Source organism: Phodopus roborovskii, unplaced genomic scaffold (assembly GCF_943737965.1).
Source record: "Phodopus roborovskii unplaced genomic scaffold, PHOROB, whole genome shotgun sequence".
In the NCBI taxonomy this organism is placed as follows: Eukaryota; Metazoa; Chordata; class Mammalia; order Rodentia; family Cricetidae; genus Phodopus; species Phodopus roborovskii.
In genome coordinates, this window is record NW_026125397.1 from 1,556,864 (window position 1) to 1,571,625 (window position 14,762).

General features: G+C 43.3%; 1 protein-coding gene across 1 annotated transcript; it reads right to left on the reverse strand.

The window, feature by feature from the left end:
• Window positions 1-8,234: 8,234 nt before the first annotated feature.
• On the reverse strand, window positions 8,235-14,495 carry Hebp2 (heme binding protein 2). Its single transcript, XM_051175349.1, has 4 exons — window positions 14,197-14,495; window positions 13,591-13,726; window positions 12,488-12,668; window positions 8,235-8,543 (listed from the first exon to the last, which is right to left on the reverse strand). The coding sequence occupies exons 1-4, from the start codon at window positions 14,296-14,298 to the stop codon at window positions 8,345-8,347; spliced, it is 618 nt and encodes a 205-aa protein (XP_051031306.1). The 5' UTR covers window positions 14,299-14,495; the 3' UTR covers window positions 8,235-8,344.
• Window positions 14,496-14,762: the final 267 nt, after the last annotated feature.

Consider the following 14,762-nt stretch of genomic DNA (forward strand, 5'->3'; position numbering starts at 1 on the left):
CTGTCTGTCTCTCAGCTCACTGCCTTGGCTGGTCTCTGTCTCCCCATCCTTTCTTTGCTGCCTAGAAAATGCCTCAACGACATTAGCCTGGCCAGCCCCTCCATAGACTCAGGTAATTCCTTCATCTCTGAAAGATCACATCCTATACACAGTGAGCTCCAATGTCTAGACATATTATTTTACATATTTTGTCTGGAACTTTGCTTTAAGGCATAAGGGTAAATCTCAAGAAGCTCCCCCTTATTTAGTGTTACAAACCTGATGTCTTTGATCGAATGCCTTTAGAGCAGTGGTTCTCAACCTTCCTTATGCTGTGACCCTTTAATGCAGTTTCTCGTGTTGTTGTGACCCCCCCAACCATAAAATTGTTTTGTTGCTACTTCATAACTAATTTTGCTACTGTTATGAATCGTAACGTAAATATCCGTATTCTCTTATGGTCTTGGGTGACTCCTGTGAAGGGATCATTCAATCTCCAAGGAGGTCAAGATCCCCAAGTTGAGAATCACTGCATTAGAATGTAATGCCAGGGTTCTCCAGGCTTGGTGACAAAGTTTGCAGCATCGTCAGCATATAGCCATTTATTCCTTAATCAGAGCCAGCACCAAATCCTAGAAGCCAAGAAGAAGGACCGGTTTGGGGCTGTGCCTACTGCTTTATGGAGGAAAGAGTTTCGCACCACCTTATGCTAGGGCAGAGGAAGGAGGCTTGAGTAGTCCTCTATTTTAATAACTGAAAGTGGTCCCCTGAAGGCTCAAGATGTTCACAATCTCCTAGGGTGTCAAAACCTTGTGGGTGGGGCTAGGATGAAGGTCATCTGCTACAATCCTTGTTTAACACGCACCAGAGCTTAGATCTGATCCCTAGAACCTCATAAACTAGGTGTGTTAGCTGTTGCTAAGATTTCTTCCTTTAGGAAATGACAATATCTACTTCTCCTCCTCCTGAGGTCCCAGCAACAAACTGGAGTATGATTTCACCAACATTTACCCAGTAGAGTCAATTCCATTTTTTAAGGCTTAATTACAGGCAGGAGTATGGGTGACCTTAAAGGAAATCTACACTCTGCTAGGATGATGACTTAACTTCCCCATGGAAGTCCCATCCCTCAACCCTGTCTTTCTCCAACCACATGTTCTAGCCCCTCCCAGAGACTCATGCAGCAAGCAATTAGGTAGGGCAGAATTGGATATAACTGGTTGGGAAGGCTGGCTAGTCAGGTGAGGGTAATGACTCTTCCCATCCCTTCCTTCCAAGAGGGAACATCAACAGTTGGACAAGCCCAGTTGTTACGATTATCTGGTAAACAGGCCATATTGGACACATGAAGATGGTGGCTGTTTGGCTCAGAGGATAGCTTGCTACAACAGTGGTCCAGGCCTGACATCTCAGCACATGGGAGGCAGAGGTAAGAGGAGCAGAAAGTCAGGGTCCTGTTCAATATAGTGGTTTAAATAAGAATGGCCCTCAGTGGATGAGATCTGAGCACTTGGAGTTTGTGGTACTGTCTTGCTGGAAGAGGTATGTCACTGGAGACAAGCATTGAGAGGTTAAAGCCACTTCCAGCCCATGCTGCTTCCTCCTTTTTGAAGATGTGAACTCCCAGCTTCTGGCTTGTTGTCTTAATCGTCTGGAAATGTAAGCCTGGATGAACCCTTTCTTCTGTGAGTTGCTTTTGATCATAGTGCTTTATCACAGCAACAGAAAAGTGTTGAAAACAAGGAATTCAAGACTGGCCTGGGTTAGAGACCTGGTCTTTTAAAAAAGGTGGCAGGGGATAGGGTGGGGGGTTATCAGCCTGACCTCACTGTGTTTCAGACTCCTACATTCGATTCTGTGTAGGATCACAGACCCGGCCTGGTTGGACATTGGCTGGTTTTTAGTTTTACCGTCCAAGTCCACACGACCTTCAAAGTTTTCTGCTTGGTTATATGGGTGAAGGAGTTGTAATGGTTGATTTTGTGAGCGCATCTGCGTATTCATGTGTGTGGATGCATGTGGAAGCCAGATGCCCACCTCAGGTGTTGTTCAAGTATTGTCACTTTAGCTTTGGAGGCAGTGGCTCCCATTGGCCTGAAAGTCCGTGAAGTAGGCTAAGCTGGCTGACCAAACCCCAGCCATCTCCCTGAATCCACCTCCTCATCAAAAGGATTCCAAAGGCGAAGCACCACACCTGGCACTTTTAAAGTGATTCATGGAACTGACCTCCGGTCTTGCGATTTTGTTTATTTCTTGAGGGTGGGGCCTAGGCTTTTGTGTACAGTGAGTGTGATGGCTAATCTTGGTTGTTGACACACCTGAGAAGAGGGACCCTCAATTGAAAATTCCCTTCATCAGATTGATCTGTGGCAAACCTGTGAGGGCATTTTCTTGATTGCTAGTTGAGCTGATATAGAAAGGCCCAGCCTACCGTGAGCAATGCTAAGTCTGGGCAGGTGAGTCTGGGGTGCATAAGAATGGTGGCTGAGCCAGCCCAGAGTGGCAGCAAGCCACTAAGCAATGTTCCTGCAGGGTTTCTGCTTTGTGTCCCTGCTTTGAGTACCCCCCCCCCAACCTTGGCCCATCTGAAGGTGATTCTCTGCCACAACTCCAAATCTCAGAAGTGGCTGTCCTCAGGTCACAGTGATATGTGGCAAGTAGGAGCAATGCCAACTCCACCTCAGTAACCCCACTTCTAAACCAGGCCACTGAGCAGCATCCCAGCTAGTAACCGTACTTCCCCAGCTACAACCCAATCCACACATGCTTTAGAAAGCCCTGGACTCTGGGTTTCCTGAAACCATATGTACGGTCAGCAGTTTCTTTATCCAAAGAGTCAGTGCCCTAGAGGCCCAGCTCAGCAAGCATCATGTACTGCTGGGAGGAAGGTTTTTCCCGCCGGTCTGGTCCCACTGCCATGCCAGCCCCAATTAATACACAGAGACCCTATATTAGATATAATTCTGTTGGCCATTTACTTGTTTCTTATTGGCTAGCTCTCTCTTAAATATTAATCCATTTCTATTAATCTAAATGTTTTCATGTGGTTTCATCTTACCGGAGAGTGGGGCGGGCATTTTGCTCTCTCCAGTCTCTCCATGCTGACTCCTCCCTACTACTTTCTCTTTCCTTCCTGTCTCCTAGTCCCTCCTATCTCCCTTTCCTATTGGCCAACAGTGCTTTATTCATTAACCAGTATGAGAAACATATACAGAATGACATCTCCCATCATCTCCTTTTTTTCTGTCTAAAAATAAAAAGAAGGGTTAAACCTTAGCATAGCAAAATATATCACACAACACTTATCAAATAAGAATCACAGTTAACAATATTTAGTCCATTAACATTTAGCAAGATTTAAAGAAAATATTCTATCATCTATCCTTCTTTGTGAGTCTAAAGTCCTATATGTAACTTATCTTTAATCCTAACTAAGGAAAACTATAACCATAACTATCTGTCTTAAACTCCTTCAAAGACAACAGAAGGATAGTATATCAACTCTAGAATGACAGAGACAACTACCCTGATCTATCACCCAACCTTCTTCTGTAATGTTCCATCTTCAGCCTATAGGCCATAGTGTGTCTGGCAGACTCCTCAACAAAGCAGGAAACTTTAAACCGTCTGCCTGTGTTGGCAGTTTGTCAGTCACTTTTCTGTGTCCTGCAGAATGTCTCTTTTATGAAGCAGGAACTGTGTAGCAATGTCCATCTTGAATTAGCAGTCACTTTTCTGTGGGTCTTGCATGTCCAGTTTATACAACACAAAGTCAGACAGTCCAGACAAGAGTAGTATCTTGTCCAAATGGCTAGTCTTGCCATATTGGAAGTAACTTCATAACACATTTCTTTGATGTCCATCTTCCATATTCCTTTCTGGTGCAGGTGGTATTGCCAGGAGCATTTATGTCTCACTGTCATATGAATACTTTGTTAGGGAATGGATTTTCATTTATTGATACAAATTTAAGGTAAATTTTGTGATATGTATATTTTTCTTCTTGTTTAGGTATTGTATTATATAGCTCATTTAGAAATGTAATGTATAATGTACTACAGATTATAGATAATTACCTATGACAGTCAAAGCTTAGAGTTAAGTTAGGATTTCAAGATACACAGACATGTATTTCAGATAAATAGGCACTGTTCAAACCTTTCAAAGACCTACAGAATATGGCATTTAAAATGGTTTAGGGATTTTCTTGACAGTGAGACATAAATGCTCCTGGCAACACCATCTGCGTCAGAAAGGAAGATGGACTTCAAAGAAAGGCATTATGAAGTTTGCTTTCAATATGGCAAGACTAGCCATTTGGGCAAAAACTGTTCTTGTCTGGACTGTTTGACTTCATGATGTATAAACTGGACATGCAGGACCCACAGAAAAGTGACTGCTGATTCAAGAGTTCCTGCTTCATGGAAGAGTCTGCCAGACAGTCTTCAGGACACAGAGAAAAGTGACTGACAAACTGTCAATACAAGAAGACAGTTTAAAGTTTCCTGCTTTGCTGAAGAGTCTGCCAGACACACTGTGGCCTATGGGCTGAAGATGGAACATTACAGAAGAACTTCAGGTGACTGACCAGGCAGTGAGTCGTCTCTGTCATTTCTAGAGTTTATATATTATCCTTCTGTGGTCTTTGATGGAGTTGAAGACAAATGGTTATGGTTATAGTTTTCCTTAGTTAGGATTAAAGATAAGATAAATATAAGACTTTAGACTCACGAAGATAGGATAAGTGATGAAATATGTCTTTAAATCTTACTAAATGTTAATGAACTAAATATTGTTAACTGTGATTCTTACTTGATAACTGTTGTGTTTTTTTTTTTTTTTTTTTTTTTTTTTTTTTTTTGCTATGTAAAGGTTAAAACCCTTTTTATTTAGACAGAAAAGAGGAGGTGATGGGAGATGTCATTCTGTAAATATGTTTCTCATACTGGTTAATGAATAAAGCACTTTTGGCCAATAGGAAAGCAAGATAGGAGGGACTAGGAGACAAGGAGGATTTGAGTAAGTAGTAAGGAGGAGTCAGCATGTAGAGATTGGAGAGAGCAGACATCAGCCCCACTCTCTGGTAAGATGAGACCACGTGGAAATACTTAGATTAATAGAAATGGGTTAATACTTAAGACAGAGCTAGCCGATAAGAAACAAGTAACTGGCCAACAGCATTATATCAAATACAGAGTCTGTGTGTGTTAATTGGGAGTGGTGCTGCGGTGGGACCAGACGGGAAAACTACTTGTAACAATGTACAGCATTTAGTGTTGGCGCTGAGCACAGCCTCTTGCTTTGCCACTGTCACATCTACTCAAGATGTACCCTCTGGCTTTTATCATCCTCATCTCCAGGATTCTCCTTCAGAAAGACCTTCCCTGGCCATGCTGTGTGACAGCCACACAACCTTCTGTGCCTTTGTCTCACAGGCTCATTTCAAGCCTGTCTGTCTGTCTGTGTTCATTTATATGTGAACAAGCACATTTGGAGGGCTATCTTTTCATCAGGAGATGTTCACTCTGGTTTTTGTAAAAAAAGTTTTGAGACCAGGTCCCTTACCAGCTTAGAATTCACCAAATAGCCTAGAGGCTGTCCAGAGAGAACTGGGCTTCCAAGAGCATGCCACCATGTCCAGCTTTTTTTCACCCCATTTGTTTTAATTTTAATATACACATTTTACGCGGTCCTCCTGTTTCTATAGCAAACATTTTACTGCTGGAACTCTCTCCTCAGCAACCTTCATGAACACTATTACATTTTCAGCAGGCAGCTGGACTCAGTAGACAATGAACCATGTTGGTGAATAGAAAGCCAATGATGAGGGACCATGAGCATTGTCCCAGAAAAAGAGTTGGGACTTCATAATGATCTGAACCATGACAATAAATGCCAAGTCAGGGAACTGCTTGTATGTGGGTGGAGGCAGATTTGGGATTTTTAAGAAGCTAAGTGGTGACTGTAAAGGGATAACCGAATGCTATGAGTTTCATTGAATTCTTTTCAAAGAGCTATCTTCTGAAAAGCATGACCTCCCTGTGGAGACACAGATGGCTGTGTGGAAAGCATAGGGTACATGGTACTGGCCACCTTAATTGCTGACATGTGGCCTTATAGTCTAAAGCTCCTTGGAAGCCTTTGGTCGACTCTTTCCAGGGCAACTAGATAAAGATGCAAGGTGGTGGGGGTAGTATGCAAAAGCAAGCTGGGAGCTGTCCTATATGAGAGTCAAGAAAAAAAAAGGAATTTTTGGTGGGGGAATCAGATTTTCAAACCTGGAGTGAGTTCTGGGTGCAGCAATTAGAGGCACTGAATTTGCAGTGAAGACGGGATCCCGTTCATGGAGCAAAATTAGACCATCAGCAAAGAGGAAAAAGAAAAGAAAGTCTAAACATGTCTCCCACTGAGGGGGAAAAATACAAGAAGAAATGGTAACACAAAGGATGGTCCCCAGTCAGTGTCAGCTATGAAATAACCAATTCACTGCTGTGAAAAAATTCTGTCTGGATCTACCAATTTATGGTTGAAACAATTTTAGCTTCTAGAGGAAGAGAGGTGGGAAATGGAATACATTGAACTTGAATGGGGCAAAACTCAGGTGTTTTTGACACCTTTCCATTTTAGTCAGCAGAAATAGGTTCCTCTCATTTAAAATGGAAATTATGCATATTTCATATAGGACTTCAGCTTAAATACTGGAAATATTTGCTGCCTAATAGTAGAAGTTCGTGCTGTGGATTTTCATCCATAGGAGAGATTAAAGGCATCTCCCAGCTAGTGATCATATATATACATGCTATAAAAGTAATTTCTTTTTGGCAGGCATAAATATGTAAGAAATCAATAAATTCAACATGCAACTCAAGGAAATAATGCTGAGAATTAAAGATTTTTATATCTGCAGTAATTTAAAAACCATAAATGTAGCTTGTTTTGTATCAAAAATGACCATTTTGAGGGTTTCTGTGAAGGAAGTGTATTGCCTCTGTTGGCCTGGTGAGGGAAGGAAAGGAAAACCAGGTGAACCTTTGCTTTTACAGTTTTGTCTAGGGCAACTAAGATCTATGTGCCTCAGTTTCCCCTTCTATAACATAATGATGCTTACATGTGAATTATTCTGAAGTTTGACTGTGAGGATTCAGGTGAAGCATTCAGAATTGACTGCCTAGAAACTCGTAACTATGGGGACAGATGGTGTGCTAGAGCAGTGTTTCTCAGCTTGTGGGTCGGGACCACTTTGGTAAACCTCAATCTCCCAAAATATTTATGATTCAAGAAAGTAGAAGAATTAGAGTTATGAAATAGCAATAAATATAATTTTATGGTTGTGGGGGTCATCACAACATGGCAGCCCTGTAGCCTCCCCTATGATTTTTCTCAGGAAGTGACTATGTGGCCTGTGCTTACACAATGAGAAGTATAAGCCATGTCACTTGTGAGCAGTTTTAATTATCAGGATGTTCCTGAGCTCTAACCTGCTTGACCCATGCTCTGAAAGTCATCAACCCAGGAGCCCACATTAGAGTGTGTGCCCTTCTCAGGACAGCTGCCAGGAACTTGAATGTGACTTGATCTTCCCCAGGAGAAGACTTGACAGAACAAGGAGACAAGGCTTTCCAACCTCCTTGATTTCCAACCCGCACTTGGAAGGAGTAAGAGTTTCCATGAAACCTCTAGGAAGACTGCATGACATGCTTTAAAAATGCAAGTGAATGCTAAAAGTATGTATATGTGTGTATTTCTTCAGAAGGCACACCTGTCAAGTAGCAGAGGACATGTCACCATTTCATCAATTTATTTTCTGTCTCCAAATTTTATCAATACTTTATAGTAAGAGCTTTCTTTATGCAGGGAGCAGTAACTGGATGGGGACATGGATTCTTCTGAAAAGTATAATAGTGGCAGCAGTAAGTGACTGTTTTTGTATCCGACATAATTTTATTTCTACATAAGACAAAACTTTGACATGTTTATTGCTACTATATGGAAGGTAGAACATTCACATGTCATTAGTCCAAGCAGAAGAAGGCAACTTGATGGTGATATCATGAATAAGAGGGAAATGGCATGGCTTTGCCCTTGACCCTCAGAACCATAGAGGCCATCTCATTTACAGATTTGTCTTGGTACCTGGACCTAAATAAAGCTTCTCAAAAAGGCACACTGGAAATAAGCATGATTCAGGATGGTATCTAGCATAAGATAACCTAGAACAGTGGTTCTCAGCCTGTGGGTGCGACCCCTTTGGGGTCACATCAGATATCCGGTATATCAGGTATTACATTATGAAGATTCTAGATACTTCATGTGTGGTGCTGCTGACATCTGCTGAAATTCTGCCCCAGCAGTGACCCTCATTTTCTTACTCATTTTCTTTGGAGGGCTCATGTTTCTGAATCAGCCACACTTCATTATTTCTATCAAGTAATTGGAAAGGGCTGCTGTAGCCAGCAGTATAAAAGACCTTTTCATTGAAAACTTTTCCTTCTTCTCTCAAAATATTTGCTAATGTCAAAAGCTGTTCTTGATTCTTTTGGCCACTGGAGAATCCGTTGAAAGCCCTGTGGAGAAGAAAGTGATTGGCTATGGATGTCAATGCTAATCTGAGATGAACAGCAGAGTCTGGGGCCCTGAGAGCTGGGTGAAGTGGCTTCTAGGCAGCCACTAAGTTTCATGTCCAGACTTCAAGTTTACTTAGGAGACCCAGGAAAACTCTCAAGCCCTATTCATTGGCACATTTAAACTCATATCTTCTTGTGTGGGCTAACATATACAAAAGTTACCCTAGAACCTTATTAAAATGTACATTGAGGATGTGTAGGATAGGGCTGGAGTACAACTTCCCAGAAACAAGCTGATGCTGCCACTTATAAAACACTCAAACACTCACTCCTCTTCTTCACTACAAGTCCCTGTTCTCCCTCCCATCCCTTTCTCTCCCATCATTCTTTCTCTTTTATGTACAATGCAGGCTGCCTTGACAATCACTACACATCAGAGAGTCTTGCTATATAGCTCAGGCAACCCTTAGAGGCCCTATGTTGTTATGGGATATTTGTACACTGTGTAAAGCTGTATTTGCTGTGATTGGTATAATAAAAGCTGAACAGCCAATAGCTAGGCAAGAGAGATAGGTGGGACTTCCAGGGAGACAGAAAGGAAGGGAAGAGATGACAGAGGAGCAGGGGAGACTCCAGGAGATATGGAGAGAAAACGGGAGGTACGAGGTGAAAGAAAGGTAAAAAGCCACATGGTAAAGCATAGCTTAAGAGCAGCAGGTCAATTTAAGTTATAAGAGCTAGTGGGACAGGCCTGAGATAGTGAAACATGCCTGAGCTAGTGGGACAAGCCTAAGCTAAGGCTAAGCTTTCACAATTAACAATAAGTCTCTGTGTGGTTATTTGTGAGCTGGCGGCCCAAAGAAAAATCTGATATACTATGTAGCCAGGACTAACCCCAAGCTCATTATCTTCCTAACTCAGCCAACCCAATGCTAGTATTATGGAAGTGTGCCATTAAGCTGGACTTCATTGTGTTGTTTCTTTTGTTCTGTTGTTGCTGCTGCATACTTTGTCATGGAATGTTAGTTGCTCAGGATGGGTCAGAAGGCCCAAAGAAAAATCTGATATACTATGTAGCCAGGACTAACCCCAAGCTCATTATCTTCCTAACTCAGCCAACCCAATGCTAGTATTATGGAAGTGTGCCATTAAGCTGGACTTCATTGTGTTGTTTCTTTTGTTCTGTTGTTGCTGCTGCATACTTTGTCATGGAATGTTAGTTGCTCAGGATGGGTCAGAACGAACTCTCAGTTAAGTACCTGGGACTATAAGAGTGTGTCAACAGACAGAGTCAGACATCAATCAACTGCTTCCCCCTTTTCCTCTTCTGGGCACACAATGGGTTGCAGATGAATACAATGTAATTTGGATGTTTACACATTCAAGTCCAGTGAAAGAGATCAGTGTTTTGCCAGTATTGTCTAAACAGCCTAAGAAAGTATTTTAACAGAGACAGGATCAAAGGGCTCTGAGAATACTAAGGATGGCACTCAGTCCAGGCTAATAGGTGTCTTCTGAATTGGTCTTAGAAGAAAGGATGGTTTTCCTGAACAAAGGAAGGGGGGGGGTATAAGAAATATGGAAATGACAAGAGTACAAAGCACTGTCACAGGCAAGCATAGAATGGGGTCCAAAAGAAGTACTGAAGCCAGAACTTCCCTTATTAACCTATGACCTTTTGGGATTATGCTACATGATGCTGAGCAGAAAGGAACCTGGTAAAATCTAGGTATGAACAACATAGGCTGAGAGACAGGACAGATTAGTGGGATGGAGCCACTACTACAGGGATGGGAAGGGAAAGAATAAAAGTTAGTACAATGGATTTTACTTAGATGGTTAAAAATGAGAAATAAAAAAATATTTTTAATATGCTTCATTGATATAAGTTTCTTTGTAAATGTGCCAATGCAAAAACAAAAACAAAACAAAAAAATAACCAGTCTGGCAGATTCAGATATAACATGATCCTTCTAGAAGATCAAAGACCATGTTTATTTTATTCAACAATAGCTCTCCATCCCTAGAGGCATACAGGCAGAGGGCAATAGTAAGGGCTGGGCCACCACAGACAGTCCCCACTACACAGCCATCCCTAACAGAACTGTGGGAGAGGGCACCACACACCATATTAGAAGAGTGACTGGTATATAATTGTAACCTGGTAGAATCTACAGGGAGGTAACTCTAAGACAGTGGTTCTCAACTTTTCTAACATTTCCACCCTTTAATACAGTACAGTTGTTCATGTTGTAGTGACCCCCAATATAAAATTATTTTGCTGCTACTTCATAACTATAGTTTTGCTACTGTTATGAATTGTAATGCAAACATCCGATATGCAGGATTTCTGATATATGACCCCCCCCAAAAAAAGGATTGCAACCCACAGGATTGGGAACCATTGCTCTAAACCAAGACAACTTTGCGGGGCTCGGGGGCACTGGAAATAATGAGATACATCTATGTGGGCCATCAAGAACCTAATTTCTGTCCAGCAAAGCTTTGGAGGTCTGACCTCCAGTCCAATGGCCCTGGGGGGGGCAGGCCCTTGAGTCAAAAACATTAGTTTTGAGACTTGGGTCTTGATTGAAGCACATTACTATTTTCCCATTTGCAATGAGGCTGTCTCTGCCATGCATGTCACATTGTTGTACTCTGGAAGCCCACAGCTTGTTTGGCTTTATAGGCCCACAGCTGGGGAGAATTTGCTTCAGGATGAATCATTCCTTGAGTCTCAGCCAGATTTTATTTGAATGATATTTAAATGAATCTTTTGAGTCAGTGCCAAAATGAGCTAGGATTCTGGTGTAGGCAACGATTTGTTTACACTGTGTGAAGATGTGTCACTGTGACTGGTTTAATAAAGAGCTGGATGGCAAGTAGCTAGGCAGGAGAGAACATGTGGGACTTCTGGGAGAGAGAGAGAGCATTACATGGGATGAATCTAGGTGTGGGAGAGACGAGGCCAGTGAGACACTGAAGAAGTGGAATGTAGGGTACAGAGGAGAGGTAAGTGAGCCACGTGGTCCAACACCAAGTAATAGAAACACAGGCTCTAACTCTACAGAGAAATCCTGCCTTGAAAAACAAACAAACAAACAAAACAAAAAAACAAAAGAAAAAAAAAGAAGAAAGAAAAAAAAAGAAACACCAAGTTAATTTAAGTTCTAAGAGTAAGTTGGGAAAAGGCTTAAGCTAAGGCCAAGCCTTCATAATTAAATGTTGTTTGTGGCCCAAAGGAAAGTCTGACTATATTCTGGGGCTGAAAGAGTGGGGCTGAATGCATTTTGTATGAGAAAGTCACAAAGCTCACGTGCTTAGGGACACACTGCTGTGGACTGAATGTCTGCATCTCTAAAATTCATATTGGACTCCGGATCACAAATGTGATGGTTTTAAGAGCCTCTGGAGTGATTAGATCATGGGGTGAGCCCTCATGAAAGGGATTATCAGCCTTACAAAGAGGAGCAAATGAGCTCATGTAATGGGGAATGGTCCCTAGCCAGTCACTAAAACCCTCAGTGCCTTCAACTTGAACCCAGCTTTTAGACAGAACTACAAAAATAAAATTTCTGTTTCTTATAAGCCATGGAGTCTATAGTATTTGTTTTGGCAGCCCAAACAGAATAAGATGCCGTCATATACTGTTTTCTTGAAGGTGTTATTGTTCAGGTCTCCCTAGATTATAGGAAGCCCTACGCTCTGGGTGATATAGTTTGTGCTGTGTTTTACATGTGGAAGGTATTTAACAGACTTCTCAATAAGTAGATTATATCTCGCAATAGACATTTTAAAAGCGAGCCGGTAGGAAAACACCATGAATGCATTAGACTACACTTAGAGAAGGGTAAGAAGCCTGCTGAAATTGCATAGGCGCTAAAATGGTGAACACACACAGGTAAACTAGCAGTCGCTAGGGCTGTGAATTATCTACCACTTACCGCACAAACACAGTCATTCCAGCTCTGTCTTCAATGAAGACATCTGAGTCTGAAGGCCTGGGTGGATCGGATTGCAGCTCAGAGGGGACATACAGGGAGATGGTAATGGTAGACTCACTGAAAGGACTTGAGCCAGGCTCCACGTAGCTTGTCACTGGGGCCGTCAGCGTCATTCTCATCTCTGCAACATGAACAATGAAAGTACCCTCAGCGTCTTCATGGCTAGTTTGAATTTTTAAAGCTATTTTTATGTGTCATAGTGTTGTGTGCTGGGGTTAGTGAATCCTATTTTTTAAACATAAAGGAGAAATTAGAGAAAACATGGGGCAATTAATCATTTTTTTCTTTACAAATCAGAAAATAAGGTCCTTTGGTAAGGATTCAGGCATTATGGTGGCCTGCCCCTGTCTCCTGGCAGAAACCACCCAGGCAGTGCCCTGGTTAGCCCAGGGTAGTCTGCACACAGATGCAAAACACCCCTTTAAAAGACCCCCGCCCACTTATGCTCTCTTCCTCTCTTGCTGTTCCCCTTGTGCAGATAGGACTTTCCCTCTCTCCCTCTTCTCTTCTTTCATTTTCTCTGTCTCTGTGTCTCTTTACCTCTCCCCCCCCCCAATAAAACTTCTCACTTAAGCTCTGTCTGCCTGACATGTTTGTCCCCCCACCTCGGTCACTCTCTCCTGCCATGGAATCCGCCAAGGTTCCCCATTCGCTTTTTCATAACACTCTAGACTAAGAAACCTGCAAAAGTATACACACACGCGCGCGCACACACACACACACACACACACACACACACAGAGAGAGAGAGAGAGAGAGAGAGAGAGAGAGAGAGAGAGAGAGAATGTGGCTTGTGCTCTTACACATCTTCCTGTTATCACAAATTATTAGACATTTACCACGGGTAAGGCCTTCTCCCTAGTTATGAATAGAAGTGAAAGGTAGATCCAGCAGCACCTTCTTCTAACTACACTAAGCTTCCTGGGGCCAACTGTGTGTAGAAACATTAGGATTGCAATGGTCTGGTTATTCATCTATTACAAACAAGATTCCTACAGTAAGTTTAAACTCAATGACCTCAGAATTTCAGTGGCTACTTTTACCTTTCTCATTTTTGCCTTGAATGTAGTCATTCAGTTTTGTAAAGCCAGTCTGGATGGCTGAATCCCAGTCCATAGATTCCACACAAGTGCTGACCCACTTGGCTGGTCCGTAGTGTCGGATCTCATAACTTCCGGGCTAAAATGGAACCGAGAGAACTTCCAGAAGCAACTCCTGGACATCAGGAGGTGAATGTCAGCAATACTGGTAACCTTGATCCCTAGTCTACCAAGAGACCATTGGCCAAAGGAATGCTGGGGTCCCAAGATCTAGCCCATGGTCCCAGTCTTTAAGACAGGAAAGGCCTCTCCGGAGATCTTCCTATAGGATACTGATACTGCCCTAAGGCCATGTTAAATGAAACAAGCATCACTTTTATGGAAGTACTGGGTCTGCATTGCAACCAGTTCCTCCCTATTTACCCCACCCCAAACAGGAAGTGGAGGCATGGCTCTCACCTGGGTGGGGGTGGGGGATGGGCGGTTAGGTAAACAACGCATCTCATGCCTGGATCTAAAAATAGTACTTTTCATGTAACTTTATGGTACTCTTTGATCTCATTGTAAAGCAGCCCAAATGCAACCTCGCAGGCCCTGGAAGACACCTACCTGGGGATCTGTGTCCTCCGGAGCCTTCCAGCCCGGCATCTCAACGGCCGGCTCCGCTGCACCCTCGGCAGCCCTGAGGTCTGGCTCTGGCTCCTCGGCCATGGGCAGGGACAGATCACGAGGGGCGCGCGCCTGGGTTGCCCTGTCTGTGTGCACTAGTCACCTTGTCCTGAGTCCCCGTCCCGCGGGCTCACCCTGACTGCGGGTCCGTAGGACACTGCAGGGTTTGAGCCACGAGAGGGCCCCTCCCGTGCGCCAGTCCTGGCCGCACCCCTCCGCTGGGATAGGGAAGTGGGCCAGGATCCGCCAGCTGGCCTGTCATCATCCGGCTCCTCTGCGGAGTCTCGGCTGCCCAGGTTTTGCAGAGCTCGGCAGTGAGTAGCAGTGGGCGGAGGCCTGAGCCACTGCTTACTCGGTTTCTGTGGAACCGGTCCGGGAGCCCCTCCCTAGGCGGCAGACACTGCCAGCTCCTCTGCAAAACCAGCCTCCTCCCGGCCACAACAGGGAACGACCTGCCCCTCAGATGCAGGCAGTCGGAACTCAAGAGACTAGCAGAAGCCAGCAGA